This window comes from Volvox carteri, assembly GCF_000143455.1.
Source record: "Volvox carteri f. nagariensis unplaced genomic scaffold VOLCAscaffold_34, whole genome shotgun sequence".
In the NCBI taxonomy this organism is placed as follows: domain Eukaryota; kingdom Viridiplantae; phylum Chlorophyta; class Chlorophyceae; order Chlamydomonadales; family Volvocaceae; genus Volvox; species Volvox carteri.
The window spans coordinates 626,526-644,483 of NW_003307577.1; the positions used below are offsets into that span (position 1 = coordinate 626,526).

At 53.7% G+C, this 17,958-nt stretch overlaps 2 protein-coding genes across 2 annotated transcripts; one reads left to right on the top strand and one right to left on the bottom strand.

Moving 5' to 3' along the window:
* Positions 1 to 4,290: 4,290 nt before the first annotated feature.
* On the bottom strand, positions 4,291 to 10,566 carry VOLCADRAFT_93899 (uncharacterized protein; the record flags this gene model as incomplete). The annotated part of the gene is made up of 6 exons (XM_002953161.1): positions 4,291 to 4,374; positions 4,459 to 4,472; positions 4,940 to 4,955; positions 5,032 to 5,127; positions 8,183 to 8,224; positions 10,468 to 10,566. The coding sequence occupies 6 exons, from the start codon at positions 10,564 to 10,566 to the stop codon at positions 4,291 to 4,293; spliced, it is 351 nt and encodes a 116-aa protein (XP_002953207.1).
* A 3,192-nt stretch (positions 10,567 to 13,758) lies between these two features.
* On the top strand, positions 13,759 to 17,956 carry vmp39 (metalloproteinase, extracellular matrix glycoprotein VMP39; the record flags this gene model as incomplete). The annotated part of the gene is made up of 5 exons (XM_002953086.1): positions 13,759 to 13,965; positions 14,812 to 15,421; positions 16,001 to 16,362; positions 17,384 to 17,589; positions 17,761 to 17,956. Coding segments are annotated over 5 exons (1,581 nt in total), but the record flags the coding sequence as incomplete, so codon positions are not given.
* Positions 17,957 to 17,958: the final 2 nt, after the last annotated feature.

Sequence of the window (17,958 nt, forward strand, 5' to 3'; positions counted from 1 at the left end):
GGATTCGCATAGACGAGGCGTACAACGGCGAAGGAGGTCGCCGCTTCTGTGGAGAAGCAGAGGCTGGGTGGAGGCGAAGGTGAATGGCAAAGTAGCGACGAGCGAAGTTACCTGTGGCACGAGCCGAACTAGAGGCAACGCGGCGGAGTCTTGGGAACGAGGTAGAGAATATGAATGGTAGGTAAGAGAGTCGGCATGAGGCTGGAGGCTTACGTTTTCTGCTGTCGATGACTGCATTAGGTTATTTTCGTACTCTCTACTCGATTGCCGTGCGAGCGGCCCACCCGCCCTCCCACTAACAGCCAAATGGCTGATCGGAATTGTCTTTGAAGGGTTTGGGTACCGCGGGAGTGTGGTCGCAGACGCAATGGCCTTCCCCACAATAAGTTAGTAGTGAGTACGGATCACGCGATGACGTTTAAGCAATGTGCTTCTGCCACGTGTTGTCTGGAGTGACATCATACGGTTGATGCAGTCTTCTAGCCCCTTGCCGGGCCTTTGTTTTGTAAAGTATCTTGGGATGCACAGTTCTTTTGCTCCACTGATGTATCGGGTCTAATGTGCAATTAGCGGTGTTGCTCCATTAAATAGTCATAGGTTTCCCGTATGAGAAGCAGTAAAGCAATGATGATACGTCATGAAAGGAAACATATGAATATTTTAGGGAAAATGCAGGATGAAATTGTACAAAATGAGGACTGCTCAGTCGGGTTCAACACTTTGCTATCTAATCACAACGACATAAGCTCCAGTAAGATACGCATGTTTGAATGTAATTATATATAGTGAAGCATCTGCCAGCCTCGGAAGTCGGAACTACATCGATGCGCCTGTCCGTCAACGTCCTGTCCCAACGAACAGCTCAAAATCCCTGTGAGGACCTTTGACAGAGACTGAAAGAGGAAGAAGTGAGGTTTAAATTCTTGTCACAAATTGCGCAACTTGATATTCTTCGCGCAAGCGTATTTTAGTTTAGAGCTCAAAGATGAGACCCACGATTCAGTGCAAACAGCCCTAACGCGTGACGGTTACTTTCACCGTACCGGCCTAATCAAATACCATCGCCATGCTATTAAGTATAAGTACGTTCGCATAGGAATGTCCGTATCTCGCTTTCTACGCAACTGATATGAGCCTATAGCGCTCAAGCAAATTGTCTTGCCCGATTTCTCTCTTTTGTTTCGTGTTCTTGGGGATTGAGGTTGCAGAAATATATACCTAAGAGGGGTCAAGATTAGGCATGCAGGATAGCAGTGGACGCAAACGGCTTCGCGAAGAAAAGGATGGCGACTCCTTTCTCGCAAGGAAGCTAGCGAAAGCTGAGAAAGGGATTGACCAGGCTTCAAATGCTGCAGACGACGGCCTACGTGAAGCGAGGCGATCTGACACCAGCGACACCTTTACAGTTCCTGAGAACATTGACGATGATTTTCCCGAGGTTCCTGCTCATGGCATCCCACAAGTAAGGAAATGTGGTGCATACCAATACCGAATTTTGGATCCCCCGGGCCAGAGGATCGCCGCGTTGGCGGGCAGGCCGTTGCCAGCTGCGGACCTTACACGTCAGGCAGTTTCGGCCTCGCGTCTGGGCAGCTTCAACATGCTACAGCTGCAACACCAGCTTATTCAATTGGACATTTTGGAGCAGGAATTGCTGGGCGAGCTTCGCGCCGCCCGGCGACAATACGATGCACGCATCGCTCAGCTTTGCGGCGGACTCGGCTCCAGCAGACCGGCTCCAGCGAGCGTAGCCCCACATGCGTCCCCACCAAGCTTCTTGCCGCCACATGTTGTACCTCTGCATGCGCCCTTCCTAAGGCAGACCTTTACCTCCCCGCCGGCTGAGGTTATCTTCCACCATCACCAGCCGAAATTGGTGGCTTTAGCCAGCGGCGGCGCAGCCATCGCACCTATTACCTGCCCCGCCGCAATGCCTCCGCCTCCCCCGCGCCCTCGTCGTGTCAGCGGGCCCCCTGGACAACCCCAAGGCGGAGGGCGTCTGCTGCCTCTGCAGAAGTGCGCGCCGGGCACTGCTGCGCTGCGACTGCTACTGCCGGCGCAGGTACCACCACCAGTGCAGGCCCTGTCGGTGACCCCACAGCAGCAGCACCAGCACCAGCAGCTGTCGGAGTGGTTCCCGGCCGCGCTGTCCTGAGACGAAATATCTCCCGTTTACGCGCTTCCTGCCAACTGGTCCACCTGGTAAGCTTAATGGACGGGCATGGAGACATGAGTGACGCCAGCCAGTGGCGCTAGTCGCTAGTCGGAGCCTGGAGCTTGCCGGCCTGTAACAAGTGCTACAGGGCTAATAGGGGTACTTTCTTGTCATCCCCTACACCTGGGGATGATTTCGCAAGGTGGCGAGGAGGACGTCTGCTATCATCGTACTGCATTGTCCGGCTGTGTGGAAAACCGCACGGCCTGTGCTTCAGATTATACTTTTTTTCTGCCGTTACCGCCCGTCGTTACGCCATTGCCATTGCCGCCCACACTCACACACACACAGCCTTGTTCCCACCCTTGCAGGGGGGTTGTGTATCGCGGCTTCTTCAACTTCTTCTTCTCCTTCTTCTCCTTCTTCTTCTTCTTCAACTGCAGAACTGCAACTTCTGATGCTGATGCTGATGTTGCGCTGTCTACTTGCTTGTGCGTACGTGATTATGCACGTCGTTGATTATGCCGTACATGTCGTTGAGCCACGTGGGGCCCCGCCAGCAGGGTGTTCCGCCAGTGAATCTCCCACCGACACCCAACTGGCCAGTTACTGTAGCGACTAGACTGTAGCGAGAGCCGGAGTCGGAGTCTGAGGCGAGGTCGGGACTAGGGGGAAATGTCGGGGCGGGGCGGCTGTCTGGACCCGTGGAGGGAGGGAGGGAGGGGCGGCACTGAGGGGCGGAGCGGCGGTTGGGCCCAGTAGTAGGGGGGTAGCGGGCAGAGTGAGAGTTTAGGATGGTTTGGAGATACTTGTCATTATCACTATCATCATTATCATTAATAGGATAATTAATGAAAAGGATGTGGGGGGTTTAAGATGTATCATCCATGTGTGTCTGTCTGTCTGTCTGTGTGTGTGTGTGCCGTGCCATGCGCCCTGTGGAAGAACAGTCTGAACTGGGGAGGTTGGGAGCTGCGGACAGCCCTGATGCCGCTGAAAGTGGGGGAGGGCTGGTTCTCATGGACGCAGCTCTCATGGAGGCTTCCGCACCCGGCCGACCTCCCCCCTTGGTGCCGGTGCTGGTGGTGGTGGTGGTGGTGGTGGTGGTGGGCTCCGGGCAGGGGCAGTCAGTGGCATGGGGTGTCGTTTATGACGATGACGTTTTTTTGTATGTGGGGATTGATTGGGTTGAGGGTGGAAGGAAAGGGGTCGGTAAAGAGGGCTACAGAGAGAAAGAACGCGGCTGTTCGACATCACTGGTTTAGTTATTAGTGGGTTGGCAGTTTGCTGGAGTTGCTGGAGTTGTCAGCAGTGCTGGACCTTGCAGAGGAGGGGTAGTAGGTGAGGTGGTTACGGAGTTGAGGAGGCAGGTGACAGGGTGATGGTGAGCGATGTGGTTGAAGTGCACACCGACCACGTCGCCATGATGCGGTGTGATGCGGTGTGGTGCGGGGGGGGGTATGTGGTGGGTCGGGGGTTGGCGGGTAAAATCTGGCGTGGGTCAGTGATGAGTGACGTGCCGTACAGAGGGATATGCTTATGAAACTCACGCGTCGTGTGTATATGTGTATGTCTATCTCGCTTGCGTGAGGGGAAAGTTTGGCACGCAGGCTGGCTGATTTGGCGGATTTGGCCATCTTGCTGGTTTGGCGGGTTTTGGAGAGAACAGTTGGTTTTAAAGAGAGAGAGAGAGAGAGAGAGAGAGAGAGAGAGAGAGAGAGAGAGAGAGAGAGAGAGAGAGAGAGAGGGGGACAGACGTCTGGTTGAACGGGTGCGCTTTGTGTCGAAGTGGCCATGGCCCTGGGAAAGGAATGGAAGGGGGAGGGGAGGGGCGGGTTGGAGGGAAGAGGGCCTCATGGGGCCTCATGGAGAACTGGCTGGCACGGAAACAAGTGGAGCCTGTCCAAAGCCTTTCGGCCCGGCATCGTCCACCGCGGAGCTTACATACATACATACGAGCACCCGTGCATGGAAGCATACGTACATACATACGTACATACATACGCACATACATTCATACATACATACATGTAGACATGTGTATGTGCAAGGAAGAGATACTGCACGTCATGACATGCATGCAGGCGCGCAAACGGGCACGGGCGTGCATGGACTTGTGCACTGATGTGCAAGTGTCAGTCAGCTAGCGTCGTCGTTATCGCCATGATCTCCACCATGATGATGGTGATGGTGATGATTATGACCATCACGTGCACCACCTGGAGCATCAACAACAACACCGGAGCATCATCAGGAGCATGATCGCATGTCATGCTGTGCTGCTATGTCGTGCATGTGCGCACTGGGGTTGCACCTCCTGCAGAGGTGTGTGTGTTGTTGCGTGTGTGCACATGTGCGCGTCTCTTCGCCGCTCCGCTTAACACCGGAAGGGGAAATGGGTAAGGGAGGTGGCGCAAGTGGGCTCTGGGCAACTGGGACGGGGCTTTCCGCTTTCTGTGCTTGCGATTGGTGCATACGTCCATACGTATGTATGTGGGTATGTACGTGTGTATGTACGACATGGACTACACCATGGGAAGGACGCCGGGGGCTCAGGGCCGAAGCAACGCGCACGGGGTGGGTCGGTGCGCACAGCACTAGTCGGTCTTGCGTATGTCTGTACACATGCACCCCTGTGTGTATATGCGTATGTATGTATGTATAATTGATTGGGCTGGGGATTCAGACGCAGACATTTTTCTCTCTTTACCTCTTATTAGATGATTGATAGCGAGATGCAAGGATGGCAGATGGACTCCCTGACCGATCGACAGACATACGGACCTTTTAGGACTGACGACTTGGCAGACACACAGACGGACAGGCAAACAGGTAGATTAACAGACAAGTTGGCTGACGGACGGAGATTGACTCACTGGTAACTGTTCCAAAACGCTGTGAGCGTTACAGAATACCTGATGCTGCCGAATGTACTGCAGTACTGGCTGTGACGGGCTGGCAAGGCGAGGGCTCTGCGCACGGCGGGGCCGAGGAGGGGTAAGGGATGGGGCCGCCTTATGCACGGGGCACGGGTCTTATCGGCCCCGGTATCCCTATCTCGGCCCAACCGGCGCCCAATCCACTTTTTGACAAATGTTCTTCTGAACCGCTCCTGGGTGGCGTCGCGTCTCACTTGGTGCGGTTCCGCGGACCACCGGATAGCGCTATAGCGAATAACAACGGCCATGAACCGGTCTGGGCTCGGTTGGGGCAAGGTTGGGGGAAGGGGGGTAGGCGCTTTGGTAGAGTTGAGGCTGGAGTGGAGCAGCAGCCTCGTATGGCCGTGTGCATGGGCAGCGGCAGGCAGCTGTCGGGCGCTCTTCCGGGCCGGGCAGATGCACGCACCCACGGAGGATGGCTGGCTTGCCACTGTCTCCTTTGTGTGTGTGTGTGTGTAGCTGAGCTGAAGCCGTGGCGCTGTGCTGTGGCTGTGGCGCGTACGTCGTTTGCCCGCGTGTTGGAGCGATGTTCTTATGTGCTTTTCAATGTAAAATTGGTATCAGGAATAAAGTGTTAGTATGCATTTAGGAATTAGAGTGGACTGAGTGTGTGTTAATCACATCACATTTTACTTGCGGGCAGTTCTTCTTACACCGTACAACGTAAGTCGTACTGTACTACAATGTACGGTATTTTTTGTGTCGTACTCCATGAAAACCTTGATGAAGCATCCTCATGGTATCCACCACGCGGGCCTTGTTGCTGTGACGGTGGGGGCGCTGCACATGGAGGGATGTTGGTGTTACGGCTGGTGGACAGGCCCACGCGGATGTGCACCGAGGTTGCGCCATGAAAGGGTTGGATTGGTTCGTCTTGCTGACCGGTCATCGGGGCCATGTGCAAGGTATGGGACTTTGTATGCACATACATACATCAGACAAATAGTTAGACAGGCAGATAGACATTCAGACAGATAGACAGACATTCAGACAGACAGACAGATATAGACCTGCAAAGGCACTCTACCATGACTGCGAAAGTACTGCAAATAATGCTCTCTGTTTGTTATGTTAAATTTGGATCGCGATCTTGCACTATCAGATATGATACATACATACATACAGGTGTACTGATGTGTGTCGGGGAGAAAGCGATAGATGGATGGAGGCCGAGAGAATAGGAAAGAGAGATGGATGGATGCGGTAGGTACGTAGTAGCTTCCGGGTCCGGTCGTCGTCTTGTTTTGTTTTTGTGGTTGAGTGCAGCGGCGGGGGAGTGTGGAAGGAGGCGAGATGGGGTGCACCGCTGTGCATGCGCGAGTACATATTGGCATGCAAGCCCGGCGGGCCCCGCCGGTTCCACCCTAAGAACAGGTTTCATGTTGCGGCGCAGCCGCCGTTCATCACTTGCCGGCCAAGATTGTCCTTTTTTTCTGTAAAGGTTCCTGTTTTCTTTCTTGCTCTGTGATATCTGTTTCTTCTCTCATTCGCATTTGCTTTTGGTGCCGGCGTCTGTCTGCATGTCTGTATGTGTGCATCATATAGTAGTGGAAGAGAGCATGCTGCGTGAGTGCGCATGTGTTAGTGTGCGGAGGTATATACGTATTTAAATTTAGTCAGCAGTACGGCGTGCACGTGAGGGTGGTGAAAGCCCCCCGAGAAGAAAATGGTGTGATGATGATCACAAGTGCGAGGTTGGGCAATCATCATCATCATCACCAGATGTGCGGGTATGTGTGTGTATGTGTTTTTGTGTTTGTGTGTGTGTGTGTGTTATGGAACACGTCTTATTGCCTGTGTGCTTTTGTTAATGACAAGTTGACTGGCCAGCAGAGTAACGAACGTAAGACATAATGCTGTGTTTAGTGTGATGCGATGCCTTCAGCAGCTTTTTTGACGTTTGAGCCCACCGACTAATAATCGCCGTACTAATGTTTATAGGACGTCTTCCCCCCGATGTGTGTCAATATCTTCGGAGCCGCGATGAGGGAAAGCCCGCGATGGTGAAAGCACACGAGTAGCTTTATACCGAGAAGCGAGCTACACGGTGTGTGCGTCTGTGTGTGCGTGTGCGTCTCTGCCGGTTGTGAGTCTGTCTGTCTATCTGTGCGTGTGCCTGTCTGTGTGTGTATGTCTGTGTCTGATTGTGCATGTGTTTTGTGTGGGGTTGGGTGGGATAGAGTGATGTATCTTGGGGGGACGGTGGGGTAGTAATGCGCTTTGAAGGTTGTTAGGAAGGCTTTGGAGGGGAACAGGTTAATGTGGGGGGTAGGAAGGGAGGGGAGGCGGCAGGATATGGACCTGGTGTTTCGTTCACGCATATCCGCGTATGTATGTATGTATGCATTTGATGTGTATGCATTTGATATGTATGCGAAAGAGTTGTGTCCTTTTGGTCCTATCTAATATTTGTGTTGCGGAGGAGTATCGCTAAGCCCCACCAAAGCCAACTTGACGAGTCTGTCTGTCTGTCTATCTATCTATTATCTATATATCTATCTACCTGGTCTATGATCGGAACTCAATCGTTCCCTCCGGACGCTATTTTCTCCTCCTACGTCTTGCCAACTGTGACTTTCTCTCCTTTCCTTCTTCTTCTGTATTGTGCGGCTCTCCGCTAAATGGCGCCCTCTCTCGCATATAGACACACGTAAACGGAGAATCGGGTGAGAGACCGGGTGAGCTTTCTAATAGGGCCTCGTGCCGTAGTAGGGAGGGGTGGGGTCTGTACAGGGTTTCCGGGCTTCCTCTGTGTCTTAGGAGTGAACCCTCACCCCAAGAGCCGGATCAGGCCGGGGAGGGAGAGGAGTCTTGTTGCGTGTTTCAGAGGCTCAGTGAACGCAAACTCGCGTGACGGAGCCTCTTGACTCGTGAGAGCATGCGACGCCTCCCAGCCCCCGGGGGAGAGAGCGGATCTAGCGGACCTGCGGCTGTAGGCTGCTTAGGGGGGGGCATAGGCCCCTCACGCCCCTCACACTCCCGTCCGTGGGAGAGTGCTTAGGCGGTCTTTCCGTTGGGGCTGGGCAGCAGCCCCTGGCCAGTGTCAGGCCCGGTGAGATACTTGCAACACACACCCACACACCCACACCTGCTGCATAAGGCGAATATTACATACTGCACATGGATTGTTCTGCGTGCGAACAAACAGTATGTGAGCAATGTCGCAGGAAGAGGGGCGTCGTGCTTCGGCGATAGCGCGCTTAAAGTGCGCTTGTTTCTTGCTAGAAGAAGAAGACGGAAAGAAATGCGGAGTCTTCTTGTGAGCCAAATCGAGGGGAGGTGTGGAACCGTTCCATGCTGTTGATGCGATACATTTTGGGTGAGGACTGTACTGGTGGTGACAAAATCGATATTTGAGGAAAGAAAATTTTCGAGGAGAAGCAAGGGCTACAGTACGATATGTAGTCACCCGCTCGGTTGTGGTTTGCCACCGCCGCGGTTGTAAGATTGTGCGCAGCGGCAAAGACGGCAGATGAATGTTGCAGATGCCTGTTCCAGGGCATGGGCTTGGGGGGTTTTTGTGCAGAGTGGCAGCAGGCCGGCCGGCAGATGGCACTTTATTGTTGACGCGAAGATTGGCATTGATGCATTCAGGCAGGCAGGCAGGCAGGGGCAAGTTTGGATAAAGGATTGCCAGACCGCAACCAAGGCGAAGCCAGCCGCCTAGGAGGGCAACACCAACTTGGCATCTCGCCAATCAGCCAGCGCGCTCAGCCGTTCCAAACCCACCGAGGCCACACACGCACACACGCACGCGGCTCGTGTCCACGTGCTGCTGCTGCTGGTTCACTCGCCCACACCAGGGCCATCACTCGGCCTATGTGATGGTTCCAGAGGCCTCGGCAAATCCTCTTTTCATTTCCCCACCCACGACCTTAAACTCCCTGCGAAGCGGAGCAGCTGTTGTGCACTCACCGTCCCAGCAGCTCCATCCCCATCCTCCTTTCTCTTCTTGAAAAGAAGTGAAAAGCAGGAAGTATGAGTTTTCCTGCGTGGATTAACATAAGCGACGGTATGCCTAACACACTCGGAAACTTCTAGCTCCTGCATGCCGTACGTTTTATCCCTTCCGGATATAGCGAATGGCAGCATAGGTACAACATTAAGCCATGTGCTAGCAAGCTCCCAGCAGGACGGCTACGCAAGGGTCGAGCTGACGGAAGACTGTGTTTCGCCTGATCGAATCCTTCCTCGGCAGTGAAGCCGCATTCAAAAAATATCTTAACGTAAGAGTGAAACGGAGGCCCCCAGGTTTATCGAACCCCCACCTCCTGAACGCGCGTCCAAACAATCGCCATCCTAACGAGCATGAGCCGTTACACTACTCTTATACGTTTTTTTTTATCCGTTGAAACTATTAATGTTGCACCACTCGTCTCTATAACTCGTTATTTTGCTGTCGGGCCCTCGCTAATACTTTTTGCGCTTTGCCATGTTTTCCTTGTTGAGTAGTCGATAAGCCGGCTCACAGCCAATCAAGCGGCGAGGTCTTTCGATCCCACCTGCCAAGTGGATTTGACACTTAATAGGCACGCTCATATCAGGCTGGCTGGCGCGATTACGTCAGTCGAAAAGTTGGGAAAAAGGTGGACGGCAGACTTATCAGTCCAGAGGTTGCCAAGCGGTGCTTCCGCCACGTTGGCAATACTTCTGCATCGTCTAAAAATTCAAAATTGTCCGTTTATGATCTTATAAATTCGGATCGGGATTCACACGCACGCATCGTACAAGGTCGTACACATGAAATGGTTCGCAGGCGAGATCTCAGCGACAATTCAGGTATAGAAAAATATCGGCAAATGTGTTTGAGGAATAATGAAGGCAAAACTGCCTGAAAAATGGTTCTGCTATCCAAGGTAGCTGCGCTCTTCCTTGGAGTGAAGTGCGACGTCGCAGGACGTCGTACTTCTAGCTCGGAAACGTCCATTTGTTATTCGCTATCTGACCTGCCATGCCTAAGCTAGTATCACTACAGTGAATACAAACGGATACTGAATTAACTTCATTTACGGCGGATTCGAACGGATCCTGAGTGGGATATAATTACAACGGTGGATCTGAACAGGTCACCAAGCGACCCGACTCAACCGCGACACCAAATCAGGTCAGTTCGGACCAGTGGGGACCAGTGAGGCCTCGTCAACAAACACGCGCACTACGCAGCTATAGGCAGGCCCACTTCTATGTGAACCAACCACGTAATGTTGCACAATTGTGCCAGGTCCTTGATATCAGCTGGCGTGCCTTTCCGGCGAGAGTGGCGTGGCTGACCAGCAGCTGGGCGCTGTGGGCACCTTGTGTCGTATCCTAGCTGCGTTTGATGAAGGATGATTGGCGCAGTGTGTCAGGTCCGTGTGGTAGTTAGATGCGCACCCACAGCACTAGGACAGCGGAGGCCATCGACCAATGTGAGCAATGCACAAGTGAGCCGCGCGCTGCACGCATACGGGGCCCCAGCAGCGCCTTACGCATATGTATCTGCAACTTCAAAGCTTCCGCAACTGCGCCACGGGGACTTAACTCGCGTCCTCCCACTATTATATCGACTCCATCCGTCTTCCATTTCGCTCCAACCTCAACTCCCATGATGTTCGTCGAAAGCGACACACACTTGCCAGCGGTGTGTGTGTGTGTGTGTGTGTGTGTCTGTGTGTGTGTGTGTGTGTGTGTGTGTGTGTGTGTGTGTCTGTGTGTGTGTGTGTGTCTGTGTGTGTGTGTGTATGTGCATTAGATTGCATTGCATTGCAATATATTACCCCCAAGACCCTGCAACATTACAAGTACGAGTACGTAACTTCACAATACATAACTTTTACTTTTCAGGTCTTAGGGCCTTCTCGCCGCAGATCTGTAACACCAGGGAAGGCTGCGTACGAGTAATCAGTAGTGGGCTGGAAATAACTAACGGGAGAGGCGGTTTTATGTGGCCCTTGCTGCTCTTACAGTGGCGCACAGTTTCAAGGGTGTGAGCTCGCACACGGACAGGGTCAACCGAGCTTTAAACATGTTCCTGATGCTTCATATGTATGCATTTCCTATCCGTAAAGTCAGAGAAGTAGTTGCAAAGTGTTTTGCTTTGGTTGATTGCTGTGAAGTTGTCGCCTTGGTTTGATCGTCTCTTAATGCACAGTGGCCTCTTATAAATCCTTAAAATCCTTACGGGAGCCACCGTAACCGGCCTTCGGCCGGTCCGGGGGCGGCCCCGTACGGGGCGCTTCGCGCCCCAAAATCCTTACGGGAGCCACCGCAAAGTCCTACGGGCCCTGACGGGGATACCGAAAAAAGGCCAAAAACTTACGGGCCCCGTACGGGGTGTCGAACCCTGTGCATTGCACACGCGATTGAAACAGCCGGCCGCACACACATACGCATGTATATATGCAAATAGCTGACTAACGGCAAGGATGCAGCTGTTGCTCGACGCTTGCGGAACTAGGAGCTAAGCGCGAGGTACGATTTTTCTTTCGGCTGGATGGCGCCGCGAGCAAGGCACGCCGGGAAACTCCCCCGTCGGCAACAATCCGCCATGAGAATTTGAATTGTATGTGCCGGGATGATAGGAAGTAGGCCCCTCGCAACTGCGCGAGTCAAACGAGGAGCAACTACGGAAGGTTTCCGATGTGATCCTATGCAGCCGATGGCGCTTGCACGATGTTGCAGACCTTAGTTTCCGCTGCTGGCATCTATGCGATTTGTTTTCAACGACCCATACCAGCCCAGCCTCACGCCATGTGGGCGCTTGCTAGGAACGCATGTATGGGGGGGGGGTGTTGCGTCCGTAAATCACCGATGCAGGTTTTCGAAAGCCAAGGTTCCTCAGCAGCCTGGAGCCTAGCGAGAAGCTTCCCTTTTTCCCGGGAAGTAGCCCTCTTAGGAACTTCTTGGATGATTGGATAAATTGATTTGGTTTACCAGTCACTTCCTCGTGGTAAGCGGCTGGTGCTGAAAGCTGACCCTAGGCATTTGGTTGTTCCGTAGAGCTTCGAGCGCCTCGCAGCCCTGCGCCCTTCCAGATTTACCAGCCCAACAAATGATGAAAATTGTTGAGCCACTCGCACTGCCTTATGATTGGGGCAAGATAGAGTACTCATAAAGTTCCGCAAAACGCGCCCGCCGAACAGCCCGCCTTGCCGCGCAGTTAGTCTGTCGCCCGTTGTGGTAAGTTATCCAGGAGCGCCTCCAATTGATGATGCAAATGAATGATTAGTGTAATTTAATCAGATATCATTGAAATTTACGATGAATGCTAGCACTCGTAGTGCCCCGTACTACTGTTAGCAGCAGTTGCTGCTTCTCGTTTCCCCCAACCGCACCAGGACGAATAGTGGGAGCTTCCGCAAATATGTTTGATTATGTTTAGATTTAGGTTATTACTAAAAGCCGATTTGAAACATGATGTCACATCACATGAAGGTGCCACTGTGTCGTGCAAGCCTGTTGCATAGTGTCTGATTCCGCATATTTATTTTGCCACGTGTCGGTCGTGTCTGCAGCAAATACTGCTGCATATAGCGACGGTCGAGAGCCCACCGGCCATTCACTGGGAAGCTACGGTGAATCGTCTGGCGTACAACAAACCGGACTTAAAAATACCTGCATAATTTATAATAACAGCTTATAGATAAGCGTTGGGCAATAGTTGGGGGTTACACATCGCACTCCAGTCTGAGGTGTGTAAGGTAGACAGGCCTTACAGTGCCTGGGCTGTCCATACAACATCTGATCCGGAGAAACATACCCGTCTTATATATAGACGTTCTCAGCAGTCATCCTGCAGGCCATCCTTCTAGCGGGACGCCAGCTCAGTCAGCGCTACCTCTTCGTCAAGGACTGCTGTTTCATCTAATGGACTGTTAGCCAGTAATTTTACTGTTCGAACATGAAACGGTTAGCGCTTTTAGCGCTGCTGCTCCTGCAAGTTGGTCGAGGTGAGGTCAATGTGGTTCAATGCCTGGTGTGAGTAACATAACTTATCGTCAAAACCAGGAAAGTGCACAGTGACCAGGTTTAAAGGTGCATGGGTTCTGTATCATCCGTCGATGGAATCCTTTCCTCCTTAGGTGCCGTCGGGTCAGACCGCGGCCGGCCTGCTGCTGCTGCTGCTGCTGCTACCAGCAAGGGCCAGGGCCAAAGCCGAACACTCATCCTACCACCTTCTCTTTTGTTGCTCTTCGTTGCCCCGAACGTGCATATCTGAACACAGTAGCTCACTCTTGGTCGTCTGGAAGCGTGAGCTTTTCCCTCGGTTCCGAGTATGGGGTCGGCAGCGGATGGTTTGAGGGGGAGGATTACTCCTCATCATCCCCGGCCAAGAGTGGCGGCAGCATTGTAGTTGGGGGCGGCGGTCGCAGGTCACCCTCAATAAGAGGCTCCGGTATCTCCTCGCCGCCTCCCAACTCACCCCTTTACCCTGAAAGCGGTACCGGCACCGGCATCGAACCAGGCGCACCTTGGCCGCCGTCGCTTCCCAGCAGACCATACGGATTGTACGGTGGCGGCGAATACCCGCCGCCGCCCCCTTTGTACGGGCCGTTAGACGGCAGCAACACCAACTATGAGCCGACCGGCCCCACCGACCCTGCTGCTCCGGAACCCGTCGACGCCACAGGTACTGATGCAGGCATTGTGGGGGCCAACATCGGCAATGGCGGCGGCGGAAGCACCATGATAGATACCGGCGGCAATGGACAGCAAGTGTTCTCTGGGCAGCTGGTGGCTGTGAACCTTCACGAGTTCGGGGGAGTGCAGTACGCACTCCGCGGCGATGATGGAAACTTGGTGGGCATCACGAAAGACATTAAACTGCCAGTACGCGATGTGGCAAACAAGGCCATTTCAGTTGGTGCCCAGGTCGCCTTTGTAAGTCGGGTTGTGGCTGGCTGGGTATGCATGCCTGGCGAACTGGCTGAACGGACAGACCTTGGGAAATGACCACAGAAAATATAACATAGGAATCTTCCTCAGTGGCCAGTGGGGCAGTTAGGCGAGTCGGGCGTACCGGGCGCCTTCGGCGTGTTGCAAGCATTGAACATCACGACGAGCGGAGGGACGGCAATGGGAAGGGAACGGTGCGAGAGCGCGGGAAACTTGAAACGCCATGGTATATTACAACTCAAAAAACTGAAAGTGCCACGCTGAGGGAGGATGTCTTTTATAATGCGTCTCATGACGTATTTCATGATTTGCATCTCCAGATCCAAAGGAGGGTCGAACAACTACCAACCGCCATAACCAACAACCAAGCGCCGCCGCAAAAGTAGCAGCGGAAAGGATAACAGTAACTGTTGTTGATCTAGATTGTCAACTGCACGCGCTGCCTGTGGGTTTCCTGACATCCCCCCCCTGTGCTATACCGGAAGAGCTAATTCGTGAGGAATTGGGCAGGGATGGCCCAAGCCATGAATCCGCAAATCCCACAGCAGCTGCTCCCCTCGGCCGACTCATTAGATTTGGCTTGAGATCTTGCTTGGCCCACAGTCTGTTCCCTACGCCGCAGCGGGCCTGGTCCTGACTTGCTAGGTAGCAAGACGCACACCGGCGTACACAGGCATACCTATCCTAGAAGTCCAAATGGCACCGGCTCTATGAAGTTGCACCTCACCGGTACTGCTGCTACCTTTACTGGTACTGCTGCACGTCCGCCTCTGGCGCTGATGTCCTGCTAGGGCTATTGCTGTTGCTGTTGCTGCTCACTTCATTCATTCTCACCCCAGCCAGCAACCTCCTGAAACCCCCCAAACCCTATCCCGTCCCGTCCCGCAGAGGTGCTCTGTGAGCTCGTCTACCGGCTTCTGCGCGAGCATTGAGCGAGCCAACACGCAGGTTCTTCAAGATGCGAATGTCGTACCGTTGCCCAGCACTGGCATCGTCCAGAGGCGGTTAGTCATCATCCTCGACTATTCCGCTTGTGGCTATCCGGCCACTCTGACGGAAGATACCGCGAGGACGATCTTCCTGGGTGATGATTGGGACGGCAACGGCGGAATCGCCCAAAAGTTCGCACAGTGCTCGTACGGCAAGCTCACGTTTGATGCGGCGAGGTTCACGGTGATTAAAGTTGCGGCGCCGTGCTCTAGCGTCGTGTCCACGTGCAGCTGGTATGATATAGCCAACGGCGCCGATGCTGCCGCTAAGAATTTTACGGGCTTGCCGGGCTACAATTTCTACAGCTTCACGCACACCACATACGTTCTGCCACCTGCCATGCAAGGTGTTTGCAGTTGGTCGGGTCTAGCGCTGCTGCCCGGCACGCAAACGTGGTTGCAAACTACATCCTACGGTGTTTACCGCTGGGCAACGGCCATGCAAGAGATCCTGCACAACTACGGTGCGTGCGGCTTGGTTGTAGTAATAGTACTACTACTACCACTAATAATAATAATGATAATAATAATAATAATGGTAGTAGTAGTAGTAATAGTAGTAATAATAATAATATAATATAATATTCATCAGGTGTTTATGTGGAACGGCGGGTGGTTGCGGAAGAGATCATCGAAGGGGAACTGTGGGGCTCGGACTGAAAGTGTCATGTTGAGATGTTCCTTGCTGAAGTAAACCCCGCTGCTGGTGACTTTGGGTCGGCAAGTACCCGACGCGTTTCCTAATTTTGGTTCCTGCCCAGTCGACCCCATGCTGAAGCTATCGCCCCGGCGTTCCCCCGTCAAGACGCCCTCCTCCTTTTCCCCACCTGCTACCGTTTTAATGGTAATAGCGTCTTTCTTTCTTTACCTTCTCTCCGCCTTCTGACCTCAACCCCCCTCCGCCTCCTCCTCCACTTACTCTTACACCTCATCTTCACCCTGCCCCCATGCCACCTCCATCTCCTACTTCCCTTTCCCCCCTCCCAAATTCCTTCAAAGGCGCCCCCCAATCCCCCAATCCCCCCATCCCCTATGACGCACAGGCTTGTGGCACTCATGGCAAGGTGGTTTCGAGTACGAGGACTACTCCACTGCGATGGGCCGCGGCAGCGCATGTCCCAACGCCGCCGAGGCATCCCGCATGGGCTGGATCACTTCCATCCCCAACGCTGGAGCTCTCAACTCAGGCTCTCTGCCCATCGCTACCGGGCGGACTTTCATACTACCCGCCACCTACCTCACCAGCGAGGGCGTATTTATTCGGATCCAGCCAGACTGGGTGACAAACTACGGTGCCACCGGCAAAAACCTTTACATGGCGGTGCGCGTGCCGAAGGGCGCGGACACGACGATCAACCTTAATTACGCCAACCGGCTCAACATTCACGAAGTCAACGCGACGATGGTGAGTCGCGGCCGGGGGACGAGGCGAGGTGGTTTGTCTGTTTGTGCTTTAATGCTTTTTGGTAAAAAGGAAACAAAATCCAGACCTGCTTTCTGTCTTCCTGCGTGTATGTATGTATGTATGTATGTATGTATGTATGTATGTATGCATGTATGTATGTATGTATGTATGCATGTATGTATGTATGTATGTATGTATGTATGTATGTATGTATGTATGTATGTATGTATGTATGTATGTATGTATGTATGTATGTATGTATGTATGTATGTGTGCATGAGTGATAAGGATGGACTGAGGGGCCAACGGAGGACAACGGATGAAAGCATAGCCATTAAAAGAACTAGGCAGAGCGTGTGTGTGTGTTTGTTGTATCCTTCCGTACCAGAAAAGGCCTCGCGAGCTGATCCCCCACATAGTTGGTGGGCGAAGGCCTATCTGTGCATATGTGCGTAGGCAGCCAGACTGGGAGGACCCCCGTGGTGCGGGGCGTAACTGTGTGTGCCGGGGTTGTCCGTGTGCGGGTTTCAGGATGCACATCCACAAGGTTGAGGTCATGATAAGTAAGGAAGAGGTTGGACCGGATCTGCAGTTATAAATAGAACGAAGGGACGACTGGGACAGCGAACTATCGCTTTCATGGCACTGGTTTAATGGCGTGGCCGAAAGTCTGGGCAAATGTACCTGTTTGTCTGCCCGTCCGTTGTCTGATGCCTGGAGGATTGCGACTATTCATCCACCTCAGACTGCCTGTCGGTCGGTCTGCATGCATGCGTGCATGCCTCTGTCTGTCCCTCTGTCTATCTGTCTGTCTGTCTGCCTGTCTCTCCCCCCGGCAGCCCGACAGACTATGCTCTGCCGTCCTTACAAGCCCGCGGCCTGTCTTTTTCCGTTCTCTTGCCCATGTTCAACTCCGCACTTCCCGCCCCTGAGCCCGTGTCAATCTCTTTTCCTCGACCCCGCACCTGAGACTTAGCCCAAAAATTTCCCCCCTCCCGTACATGCCCTGATGCAACCCCAGGACAACGTAGCTCCCGCAGCTCCATACACCTACACGGATCGCAAGGTGCAGTACATTAACAATGTACGTAGCATGTCTACGGTGACGCTGACGGCCTACAATCTCCTGGTGTACGGCGGTGCTTGGGTCCGTCCCGATACATTGCGTGTGCACATCTGTCGCTTCCGTACTGCCGCTACGGAGTGTCCTTCGTTGGCGAACATGGAGTACATGTCGCCCGCCCTGCCGCCCTTCAGCCCGCCGCCGCGGCCACCTCCGCCCAGCCCACCGCTAAACCCGCCTCCCAACACGCCGGATCCCCCACCGCCTCCCTCCCCGGGCTTGCCTGACAGTCCAGGGCTTCCCTTCGGACCCGATGTGCCCTCCGAACCAGCAAGACCGGAGATGCCAGACCCGCCGCTTCAGCCACTTCCGCCACCACCAGCTGGCCCAGACGCGCCGCCGCCGCCGCCGCCGCCAAGCCCGGACCCGTCGCCGCCTCCCAGCCCCAGACCACCCATGCCCCGATCACCCAGCCCACCGCCGCCCAGCCCTTACCCGCCCAGCCCGCCGCCACCAAGGCCCCCACCCCCTAG